Source organism: Myotis myotis, unplaced genomic scaffold, assembly GCF_014108235.1.
Source record: "Myotis myotis isolate mMyoMyo1 unplaced genomic scaffold, mMyoMyo1.p scaffold_m19_p_17, whole genome shotgun sequence".
Classification (NCBI taxonomy): domain Eukaryota; kingdom Metazoa; phylum Chordata; class Mammalia; order Chiroptera; family Vespertilionidae; genus Myotis; species Myotis myotis.
The window spans coordinates 14,916,453-14,928,185 of NW_023416321.1; the positions used below are offsets into that span (position 1 = coordinate 14,916,453).

The 11,733-nt window shown below is 41.7% G+C and overlaps 2 protein-coding genes across 12 annotated transcripts in view; one reads left to right on the forward strand and one right to left on the reverse strand.

Annotated features, from left to right (window-relative positions):
* NBR1 (NBR1 autophagy cargo receptor) overlaps positions 1-10,976 on the reverse strand; it is a 28,250-nt gene extending 17,274 nt beyond the window's left edge. For 5 of the 6 annotated variants that reach the window (XR_004972762.1, XM_036339663.1, XM_036339664.1 and 2 more), the window contains exons 1-5: positions 10,460-10,588; positions 4,970-5,080; positions 2,306-2,368; positions 1,641-1,659; positions 398-420 (exon numbers count right to left, since the gene is read on the reverse strand). Coding sequence is in view for 5 of the 6 variants with exons in the window: in XM_036339663.1 (XP_036195556.1) it covers positions 398-420; positions 1,641-1,659; positions 2,306-2,368; positions 4,970-5,071 (207 nt within the window). In the remaining variant the exon portion in view is untranslated. Of the gene's footprint in view, positions 1-397; positions 421-1,640; positions 1,660-2,305; positions 2,369-4,969; positions 5,081-10,459; positions 10,589-10,831 lie in introns of those variants that run through there. The other variant, XM_036339662.1, reaches the window with a different exon arrangement.
* BRCA1 (BRCA1 DNA repair associated) overlaps positions 10,612-11,733 on the forward strand; it is a 56,535-nt gene continuing 55,413 nt past the window's right edge. For 4 of the 6 annotated variants that reach the window (XR_004972761.1, XM_036339652.1, XM_036339658.1 and 1 more), the window contains exon 1: positions 10,612-10,776. Coding sequence is in view for 3 of the 6 variants with exons in the window: in XM_036339652.1 (XP_036195545.1) it covers positions 10,643-10,776 (134 nt within the window). In the remaining 3 variants the exon portion in view is untranslated. Of the gene's footprint in view, positions 10,777-11,343; positions 11,643-11,733 lie in introns of those variants that run through there. The other 2 variants (XM_036339653.1, XM_036339659.1) reach the window with 2 other exon arrangements.

Below are 11,733 nucleotides of genomic sequence, written 5' to 3' on the forward strand. Positions count from 1 at the left end.
GCCTTTGAAACCCTAACAAAGGTTGGAGCTAGGCTTTCTACCTTAAATTATCCCATATTATACTGTAACATTCTATAGGGGGATCAAGGTGAAGAAAGAAGATAAAAAATATCAACCAGAAACTACCATTCCAGAGAGTTCTTTGTTGTTTTAAATGCTAGATGGTGGCACCAAGACCAGCAATGAGATGGAATGATAACTGAAAAACACACACAAAACTTTTATATTTGGGGCTGCCTTTTGCTGAATGGTATGCCCATGCATCATAGTTTCCCTAAAAACAGGTTTTGCTCTATTTATATTCATTAGTTTCTCCCCATGGCCAACAGAATTCAGGTTCAAGTTTTATTAATAAACATTTAAAAATTATTTGAAAATAAGATGCAATGACCATTACCTTAAGTGCTTCTTCATATTCTCCTAAAAGGATAAAAAATAACATATGGTGATATTTCTTCACCAGTCCAAAAGATTCTATTAAGTATAGCCAATCCTTACTTTTAAGAATTCTTAGCTTACAATCCGTACACATGAACAGCTACTATCTTTTTGCTGACAAACTCCTTTCTCATCACATTGCAAATAGAAGCTACTTGCTGGTTAGTTCTCCCCTTTAATCCCGTTACTGGAGCCTTCTAATTACAAAACCTCCACCCAGGTCCCTCACGCTAGGCTTAATGGAACTCAGGACTCAAGGAAGTTCATGAAATACTATCATTTCAGCTGTTTAAAATAAGTTTTTGGGGGCTAGCCTGGGAACCTAGCCTTCAAATATAATATTCTTGTAGCAAAATATACTCCAACCTCTGAACAATCATCTTACAAATAAGCTTCTAGAATACTACTTGTTTGTGAACTGACATTTTTTTTTTTTTTTTAAATATGTTTTATTGATTTTTTACAGAGAGGAGGGGAGAGGCATAGAGAGTTAGAAACACAGATGAGAGAGAAACATGGATCAGCTGCCTCCTGCACACCCCCTACTGGGGATGTGCCCGCAACCAAGGTACATGCCCTTGACCAGATTCGAACCTGGGACCTTTCAGTCCGCAGGCCGACGCTCTATCCACTGAGCCACGGCAGCTAGGGCTGTGAACTGACATTAACATATATACCAAGTCAGAGACAAATGTAATACCAGACCAAATTGTATGTGTTGGACTGAGAGGCAGTTCACATTAGCATCTAAACATAAGAGAATCTCCCATTAAAGCTATCCTTAGGCTCTGTCCTGGCTGGGCGGCTCAGCTGATTGGAGTGTTGTCCCGTACACCAAAAGGTTGTGGATAGATTCATGATCAGGGCACATGCCTAGGTTGAGGGTACAATCCCAGTCGGGGTGCAAATGGGAAGCAACCAATTGATGTTTCTCTCTCTCTCTAAAAAAATCAATAAAAAAACCAACATATCCTCAGGTGAGGATTTTGTTTAAACAGGCTGTCCTTAGGCTCCAACCAAAGGCACCTTCAGATACAAAAAACTGCTATAAAATAAAAATATGCTATGTAACTAATGTCCATGGATAAATGAGTACAATGTCAATTTACTGTATACCAAATTCTACTCTAAAATTAATATTGCAACAATGAGTGTATATGGAAATGCATATGCCAATGAACAGATGAAGGCTTCTGACTTACCTTGACTGTTGATGGATACCTGTAAAAGAACAAAAAAGCAACAGTGAATTATAAACCTCTCATCAACTGAGCAGTTTACTAGGACCAGCCTCACAGGATAGATGCAAAATCTCAGGTTAGGGGTTCAGCTTTTCTAGTACCATGAACTAGTTTTAATTAGTAGTTAAGGAATTTTACTGCTTAACTACTTTATTCTTTATTTCAGGTACATTAAGAAGCAGCATAATATAATGGCTAGGAGCCTGGGCTCTGGAGCCAGAGGGTATGGAATGAACCTCTTCTACTTCCCAGCTTATGTGCCTTTGGGTAAGTTTATTAATTAATCTAAGTCTCAGTTTCCTCATGTAAATAGGAAAATGATGACAATGCAGTACCTAATATATAGTATTTCTTTTAGACTGAAACATTGTAACCACTCAACAAAGGTTGGTCAGTATTATTATGATTATATATCTCTCATATTTTCTTCTTCAATGTTGCTTCCCCATTTCTCAACTCCATCTCAAATGCCGTAAGTCAGCTTAGAACATGCAATTGTCAAACACATATAAACCACTACACAAATGAGATAAACAGCATTCTGAATTCTTCAAGCCCCACATCAGTCTTGAAAAATAAAATCCCTACTCTGGATGCATAGCAATGGGTACCATAATATACTTTACCTCTTCATTTTCCTCATCCAGGTATTTTATCTGAATAGTGTTCAGATCAAATGAAACTTTTACCTGCAAATGAAATGTACATACTATATGATCAAGGTATCAAAAAGGTAGTTTGTAACAGAAACTTAGACCTTATAAAAGGATGGACATATTTCAGAACATAAACATTAAACATTTCCAGTGGTTAAAAAAAACCACCATAAACAAAGTCAAAAGACAAACAATGGGCTGGGGAAAATATTTGCAACTCATAAAATAGACAAAGGGTTAACATCTGCAATACATGAAGAGCATTTGCAAAACTGATAATCGTAAGATTAACAATCCAGGTAAAAGTGGGCAAAAATGTACAGAAATTTCATAGGAAAAGAAGTCAAATATGCCTATAAAATACATGAAAAGATGTTAATGCAAATTACCCCTAGCTGGTTTGGCCCAGTGGCTAGAGCGTCAGCCTGTGGACTGAAGGGTCCTGGGTTCGATTCGGTCAAGGGCACATGCCTGAGTGGCGGGCTTGATCCCCAGTAGGGGGTGGGGATAATTAATAAAAAATATATATTTTTAAAAATAAAAAAACAATGCAAATTAAAGCAATGAAATGTCTGTCGCCCCAACAGAATGGCAAAAAAAATTTAAAGCCATACGTCCAATATTGTCAAAAATTAATTTAGTGCACTGTAATATATTCCTGTGAGGTGCTATTCATTGTTTGGCAATATTCATTAAATAATTAAAATCACATATCTTGTGACCCATTAATCTTATTTTGGGAAACTTTATCCTATAGATCAGTGTATAAGTTATATAGTAAGAGCTAGCCCCTGTGGTTTATTTTATAGTGGTTAAAAAACACACAACATCCTTTGACCTTGAGGACATTATGTTAAGTGAAATAAGTCAGACAAAAAACAAATAACGTGTGATTTCACTTACATGTGGAATATTAAAAATAAACACACACACACAAAAACGGCCCTGTTGGTTGCTTAGTGTAAAAAAACCAAACCAAACAAAATAAACACACAAATGAACTCAGACACAGAAAACATATTGTGGTTGCCACAGGCAGGGGGTGGAAGGTGGGTAAAATGGATGAAGATGGTCAAAAGGTACAAACTTACAGTTAAAAATGTTGTAACTGTGTGGTGATGGGTATTAACTAGACTTATTGTTGTTATCCTATATAATAAAAGCCTAATATGCTAAGTGTCCGACTGCTTGTTTGACAGTTCCACCAGTTGCTATGATCCATACTGATCACCAGAGGGCAGATGCTCTGACCAGTAGGTTAGCTTGCTGCTGGGGTCCCTCCAATCAGGACTGGGTGAGATGGGCCAGACACAACCTGGAGCCCTCCCGTAGCCCCTCCCTGGCCCCGATCGTGCACTGGTGGGGTTCCTCGCCTGGCCTGTACCCTCTCCTAATCCAGGACCCCTCGGCGCATGAATCCATGCACTGGGCCTCTAGTATATAAACACAGAATCATATTGTACACCTGAAACTAATATAAAATAAAACTAATACATTTCAATTAAAAAAAAGCCCACACATAATCTTTCAATAAGGAATAGTTAAATTATAATAATACAACAATACAAATAATGTGGACAATCTATACTTTTAAAAAAATGAGCTTGATTTCTTATCTAGTCACTAAAAACTATGTTTAAAATATACTTTTGGGTTAAAAAAAACCAACAAGCTGTGTACTATAATGTTTATAGTAGGATCCTAGTATGTTATCTGTATGAACATGGCTGTTAATATTGATTACCCCAGAGAGGTGGGAAGTGGATGGAGGGACATTAACTTTTTCTTTATATATGTTTGGATTGTCTCACTTCTATTTATAATGGGCACATATTACACTTTTGTAATTTAACATTTACAATAAGAAAAAAGGCAAGCTGTCAGCTCATTTAACTACTAGGAAAAAAAGATTAACTGTGTTTGATTTTCAGATTATTTGACAAACAAAGATCCAACTTTCCGTATAACCATCTGTCCGGGACAGTATAAAGAACTTATGTGCTGGAAGACAGGGGACTAGATCAGACCATAATTTGTAGTCTCTCCACCATTTATTTTCCTTTTTAGTTGCCATAACACATAACCAATTGTGAGGTTTTTTACTAACCAGGTAAAAGTAGGTTTTTACCAAAGTGTTTGTTAGATAAACAGTTATACAGGAAGTAAAACATTCACTACTGCAAACCAAGCAAGAGTGCAAAGGGCAAACCAAGAGGAGGAAAAGCATTAACAAACATATGTTACACCCTTAATAGTTCACAAACCACAGTAACATACTTGCTCTCACGAAAGAAAACATTCCTCTGGGGCCTGGTTAGGGTGGGGCCCACACCAATTCATTCCTCAGACTGTTTCTAAAATTAATAGGTTTTCTAAGTCCTATCTCACTTAAAAAACAAACAAAAAACTTTGCTTTTCCAAACTCTTCAAAAGAAATTTATTTGTTCCCTTTACTAAGGCACACATCTCCTATATGAATACTGAACCTTTGTCAAAACTAATTTTCCAAAAGACTCAGAAATGGTAAATATGACAGCCTTTGCAGCTATGAAACAACACTGCTAAAAATAGCTAACTCTGGAGGGGAAAATCTATGGTTAAAGGATAGAGAAATAAAATAAAATTAACGCTCACCATAGCTTCGACATCAGCCCAAGTTGTATTTTCTGGATCGGAAACCAGAAAGCTTTGTGTTTCATTTTTAAAACTCACATTTAGAGTAACCTGTGGTTCCATGCTGTGGTGCTAGAGTTGAGAGGAGAGGGGAAACATTAGAAAGAGTGTAAATTGCATAAACATATATTCAACAAATACTTTGAGGATTTATTTATTTATTTATTTATTTATTTATAATATATTTTATTGATTTTTACAGAGAGGAAGGGAGAGGGATAGAGAGTTAGAAACATCGATCAGCTGCCTCCTGCACACTCCCTACTGGGGATGTGCCCGCAACTAAGGTACATGCCCTTGACTGGGATGGAACCTGGGACCCTTCAGTCCGCAGGCCGACGCTCTATCCACTGAGCCAAACTGGTTAGGGCTGAGGATTTAATATAGGCTGGGCTAGACTAGGAGGACACAGCAGTGAATGAGAAGACAATGTCTGCTCTTCTACTTACAACCTAGTGGATAGCTGAAAACAAATCTCAAGGTTAAATGTTTGCTGAGAAAATATAAATTTTGGCCACATCCACATAAATCATCTAATAAAATCCTTTAGAATTTTCTGGAACTTCATAATGACTGGTTAATCCCTGGCCAGTGTGGCTCATTTGGTTGAGCATGTCACCCCCTTGGACCAAAAGACTGTCACTGGATTCCCAGTCAGGGCACATGCCAAGATTTCGGGTTCAGTTGGGGTGCTATGGAGGCAATGAAACAATGTTTCTCTTCCTCTCCCCTCCTCTCTCTCTAAAAATATCAATACAAACATATAATGATTGGTTAACTAAACAGATACCTATTATCTTCTAATATCAAGATAAATAAATTGGATTAGGTCCCTACTGCCAGGGAATTTATTTTTTACTAGAGGCCGGTGCATGACATTCGTGTGGCGGGGTCCCTCAGCACAGCCTGCTCGCAGTCCAGGAGCTCTTGGGGAAGGTCCGAGTGACGGGAAGGGGGGGTGGAGGGGAGAGGGGCGGGCCTAAGCTGTAGTGGGACATCCTTAGCGCTGCCCTGGAGGTGGGAGAGGCTCCACCACGCTGTGCTTGCCAGCTGCAAACCCTCAGTCAGCCCAGGTTGTGGCTGAGTAGCGCTCTCCCTGTGGGAGCGCACTGACCACCAGGGGGCAGCTCCTGCGTTTAGCGTCTGCCCCCTGGTGGTCAGTGCATGTCATAGCGAGCAGTTGTTCCACTGTTCCGTCGATTTGCATAGTACCCTTTTATTATATAGTATATTTTTATAACTTTTTTTTAAAAATATATTTTATTGATTTTTTACAGAGAGGAAGGGAGAGAGAGAGAGAGTCAGAAACATTGATGAGAGAGAAACATCGATCAGCTGCCTCCTGCACATCTCCCACCGGAGATATGCCCGCAACCCAGGCACACGCCCTCGACTGGAATCGAACCCGGGACCCCTCAGTCCGCAGGCCGACGCTCTATCCACTGAGCCAAACCGGTTTCGGCATATTTTTATAACTTGAAAACAATATCCTACACTTTTCTTGGAAAAGAAGTTTTTTTCTAAATTGAGCAACCCAGGTTCTCTATTAGATGAATTTTAACAACTTAGAGGTCAAAACACTAGCCCCGTGGTTGGCAAACTGCGGCTTGCGAGCCACATGCGGCTCTTTGGCCCCTTGAGTGTGGCTCTTCCTAAGCCTTAGAGAGTACCCTAATTAAGTTAATAACAATGTACCTACCTATACAGTTTAAATTTAAAAAATGTGGCTCTCAAAAGAAATTTCAATAGTTGTACTGTTGATATTTGGCTCTGTGGACTAATGAGTTTGCCGACCACTGCACTAGCCAAGAAACTACACTGAGGTAGCATTCAACACTCTTCATTCAAGTTTGTCTGTTTTTTGTAGTCTCTTTTACAGAGAATTTCAAACATACATAGAAGTGGAGAGTAATGAACACTTCTAACTAACAATGATCAATTCCAGGTTGCCCTCCCTTCAGCTATACTCCTACACATCCCCAAACCCCTCAATGTGGATTGACTATAGTCAACTAATGTTTTAAGCAAACTATAGCAATTTAATTTTTACACTTGATTTTAGTCTAAAGGTCAATAAGTGATAGTAAATTAATTTTTTCAAAAAATTATGGGAAAGCTTAAACCTATACAAAAAGAGAGCCCTAGCTGGTTTGGGTTAGCGGATAGAGCATCGGCCTGCGGATTAAAGGGTCCCAGGTTTGATGCCCAGGTTGCAGGCTCGATCCCTAGTAGGGGGCGGGCAGGAGGCAGCCGATCAATGATTCCATCATTGATGTTTCTATTTCTCTCCATCTCCCTCCCTCTCTGAAATCAATAAAAATATATTTTTTGGGGAAGAAAAAAAAAGATTGCCCAGATGGTGTAGCTCAGTGGTTGAGCATCCCCGACCCATGAACCAAGAAGTCACCAGTTCGATTCCTGGTCAGAGCACAAGCCCGGGTTGCAGACTCGATCCCCAGAAGGGGGCATGCAAGAGGCAGCCAATCAATGATGTTCCTTTCTCAACAATGTTTCTATATTTTTATCCCTCTCCCTTCCTCTCTCTCTAAAAATCAATAAACACATATTATAAAGAAAAAGAAGAGATTAATATTTAATGAGCCCTATGGACTCAACAGCTATCTTCCATATTTAACATCAACTCAGGACTCATCTTTTTACAGCAATACCGTTTTCCTATTGGATTATTTCGACACTGACAGCCATCATTTCTTTAAAAAAAAAATTTTTTTTAAAATTGATTTCAGAGAAGAAGGGAGAGGCAGAGAGACAAAAACATTAATGATGAAAGAGAATCATTGATCGGCTGCCTCCTGCAAGCCCCCTACTGGGGCTCGAGCCTGCAACCCGGGCATGTGACAATGACCTGAATTGAACCCAGGACCTTTCAGTCCGCAGGCCGATGCTCTATCCACTGAGCCAAACCAGATAGGGCCATCATTTCATCTATAAAATAATTATGTACCTCTAAAAGATAAGAATTTAAAAAACAACCATAATACTATTATCATGCTTAAGTTAACAATTCCTTAAAGGAATGTCTATTCTGATTGAGGATTAAAAAAACTTTTATATAGATTGATTTTAGAGAGAGCATGGAAAGGGGAAAGAGAGAGGGGAGAGATAGATCTGTTTTTTCATTTATTTATGCATATGCATTCATTGGCTGATTCTTGTATGTGCCCTGACCTGGGTTTGAAGCCAAAACCTTGGGGTCAATGCTCTAACCAAAAGAGCTACTCTGCTAAGGCCTGTTTTTACTTAAGGATTTTGTTTACTGATGAGTTATTAGGTTGATTTGTTTTTATGACTTTATAAAAAAATAGTTTGTTTAAATCTAAATATAAACTGTAATGAAAAATGCTAGCTTTTAAACATATTCATTGATTTTTAATAAGCATCTACAAAGAGCCAGATTCTGATCCAGGCACAGAAGATAGGAGATGAACAAGATTAAGCTTCAGAAGTTTACAGCATAAGGCTAAGGGAGCACAGGGGTTGAAAAGAATGGATTCCAGACACATTACTAGCCATGTAACTGTGAACAAGCTATTTATTTATTTATTTATTTATTTATTTATTTATTTTTAATATATTTTATTGATTTTTTACAGAGAGGAAGGGAGAGAGAGAGAGAGAGAGTTAGAAACATCGATGAGAGAGAAACATCGATCAGCTGCCTCCTGCACATCTCCTACTGGGGATATGCCCGCAACCCAGGTACATGCCCTTGACGGGAATCGAACCTGGGACCTTTCAGTCCACAGGCCGACGCTCCATCCACTGAGCCAAACCGGTTTCGGCTGAACGCTATTTAACCACTGAGCTTCAATTCCTTAATCTGTAAAATAGGTCTAATATCTCTGCTTTGACAACCTCACAATTTGGTTATCTTAAGAACCAAATATTACAGTGAATAAAAACAGTTTTACTTCTTACTTTCTAAAAAAAAAAAAAAAAAAAAAAAGAACCAAATAAAAATGTGTGTGCAAGTTCTTTGAAAATGGTACTCAAGTAAAATTATGATAAACCCATGTTTAGAATCTAAAATAGTCCTGTTTCCCACAGTACAATGTACTGCCCTGTCAAACAATACAAGGTCATCAAAAAGGACCTTGAAGGTTTGAGGATTAAGGATTTTCTTTTTAATCCAAAAACAATTATCTCCCATTTAAAAAAATTCTCTGTCTCCACCTAGAGTCAAGTTCATCACCAAAATAATACCAGTTTCTAGCAACCCTGCTGACATCTAGTCATATGGAATGCAATTTGGGGGGGGGGGGTCCTTAAAACTTGAAAAGAATTCCTGTCAACACCCCAGAATCTTGTGCAAAAAAAAAATTATGAAATAAAGTGATTGATTCAGTCTGTCAAAAGTGGGGGCCTCTGACTTTTCAACTTCGGAGAAACACACTTCCAGAGGACACCCATCTCCCCCCTCCCCCCCCTTCTCAAATTACACAATTGGAAATTAGTTTAGATACTTTGGAGCTCGTCCAGCCTGGCGGCTGATGAGAAAACAGGAAGTGGGGGAGGCTAGCTTAGCTGGATCACATCCAGGTCTTGGTAAAGAACTGCCTATTTCCGTTTGGCTTATACGTAAAAATTCTTTTAGCGAGAGCATTCATCTTGAACTGGTGGAGAACAGCAAAGCTATGGTTAGGCCCATCTGTCCTTGCAGTTTAAGCCAGTCACGACAGGGGGCTGGGGCCTAGGCCTTCAACTTTCATTAACTGGCATCATTCTAACTTCATGCCACTGACTCACCTTGGCTTGGCACAAGCCAGCTTTTCCTCTATGTCTAATTTTTTTTTTTCTTTCCAGGATACCAACAATCTCTTTAATGAGTCAGGCCTGGGAACCTGAGCTCTGATTACTGTCCCCACCAGAGACTTGTACAGATATCCCGGACGTTAAAACGTGTGACCTGGGAAGCTGGGTGTTGGACAAAATAAAGAAAAAAAACAACGGTACCTTTCTAATACCAGAGTCCCCTGCCCAAGGAGACTTATGAGGTCCTTAAAAAGAAGAAGGGGATGGGGTTGAGGCGGCTCTGTGTTGTTGTTTTGTTTTTTTCCTTGCAGACTTCATTTTAGTCTTCCCGTTATCCTTTCCTAGCATTCCGTGCCCCCCAAAGTGTCACCCCCGCCCGCCCCCCGGACTCTCTCGTTTTCTATACCTACTAGGCCCTCTTTGTGCCGGTGAGTCTCGGCCCTCCCGCAGCAGAAGCCGGCCGTTCTCAGCCACGGCCCCTCCATCCACCGGCGGCATCCGCCCCCTCGGCCCCTCGGAACACGAACGGCTCTCCCATCCCGTCACTGACAAGAACCGCTGCCCCCAGACACGGAAAAAGTCGCCCCTCTTCTTGACAGGACGCCTCCCTTGAACTTCCCCAAGCCCCTCTCGGAGCGACGTGACCCCACCCCCAGGTCATCGCAGCGGCTTCCTTACCAGCTTCCCGCCCCCGGGGGGCGCCTGCCAGAGGCCAGCGCAGGGACCGTTCGCCGCCAGCTCTGCTGCTACCCCTGCGGGGTGAATCTAACATGGCGGAGAGAGACAGAGGCTAGTCCCCAGTTTCTGAGTTTCCGACAAGATGATTGGCTCTTACTGCTTGTCCCTCAAAACTACCACCCTATGGATTGGTCGAGGGCGCGTTTGCGGGGGCTGGACCAGAGCTGCCCGAACCGCACAACAATAATAAACACTGGGGATGAGGGGCGGAACCTCGAGTGCGCAGCCGTGGGCTGGAACCGCAGTCCCCTTCCCAGGTAAACTCCGCGCCCACTGCGTTCCCTTAGGTCACTGACCTAGAGGACTACTTACTCGAGATGCGAGGGGCTGGATGGGAATTGTAGTCTTCCTAGGACTTGTAGGTTCTTCAGCTTATTCTCCTCTCTTAACATGCGCAAACGTAACATTCCAATCCATATCTGTTGACGTGAGAAGTGTGCGAAGCTCTTTATGAACTGGGCCGCCCTGAGAATCGTGCCCGCTTCCAGTGTCGGAAGCTCCTCTCCATAGGACTACAGCTTCCAAGGAACACTGTGGCGAAGGTCTTGTGGTCCGCAATGCATGCTGGAAATCGTAGTTTTTTTTTTGCCTACAATCCTTTTATTTACCTAAACTGGAGACTTCCATTGCGGCGGAAAGGGGGAGGTAGCGAGACCTCACCTTGCGAATGGGTGGGCACTATCTTGCGTTCAATTCGGGCCTCAGCGAGTCGGACCCCAGCACGGCAATCTCTGTGACGTAATAATCAGCCGTCTCTGGAAGCGTAGAGGTGAGAGGGCGGGCGCCTAATGGAAAACTCCGGGAGAATGCCTTCTCTTCCGTCCCTTACTAATTACGTAACAGGGAACGAATGGCTGGCCAATTGGAAGCCCCTAAGGACTCCCGGCTCTTTCAGCTCCGCCCTTCCGCAAACGTGTTGCAAGCTCGTATTCTGAGAGGCTCCCGCTCAGCCGCAGCGGCCGGTTTCCGTGGCAACGGAAAAGCGCGGGAATTACGGATAAATTGAATCTGCGATTGCGCGGCTTAAGCTGCCTGAGCTCTCTACCCAGGACGGTCGCGGACTGCTTTTCAGACAACTGGGTTCCTGCGCCGGGAAAGCCGAGACGCTTTGATCTGAATAGAGGTGAGGGAACTTTGGGGGGCGGACCGGCTAGGAGCAGGCGTGAAGAGAGTCGGGGAGGGAACTTCTGAAGGACAGCAAGGTGGGTGTTACC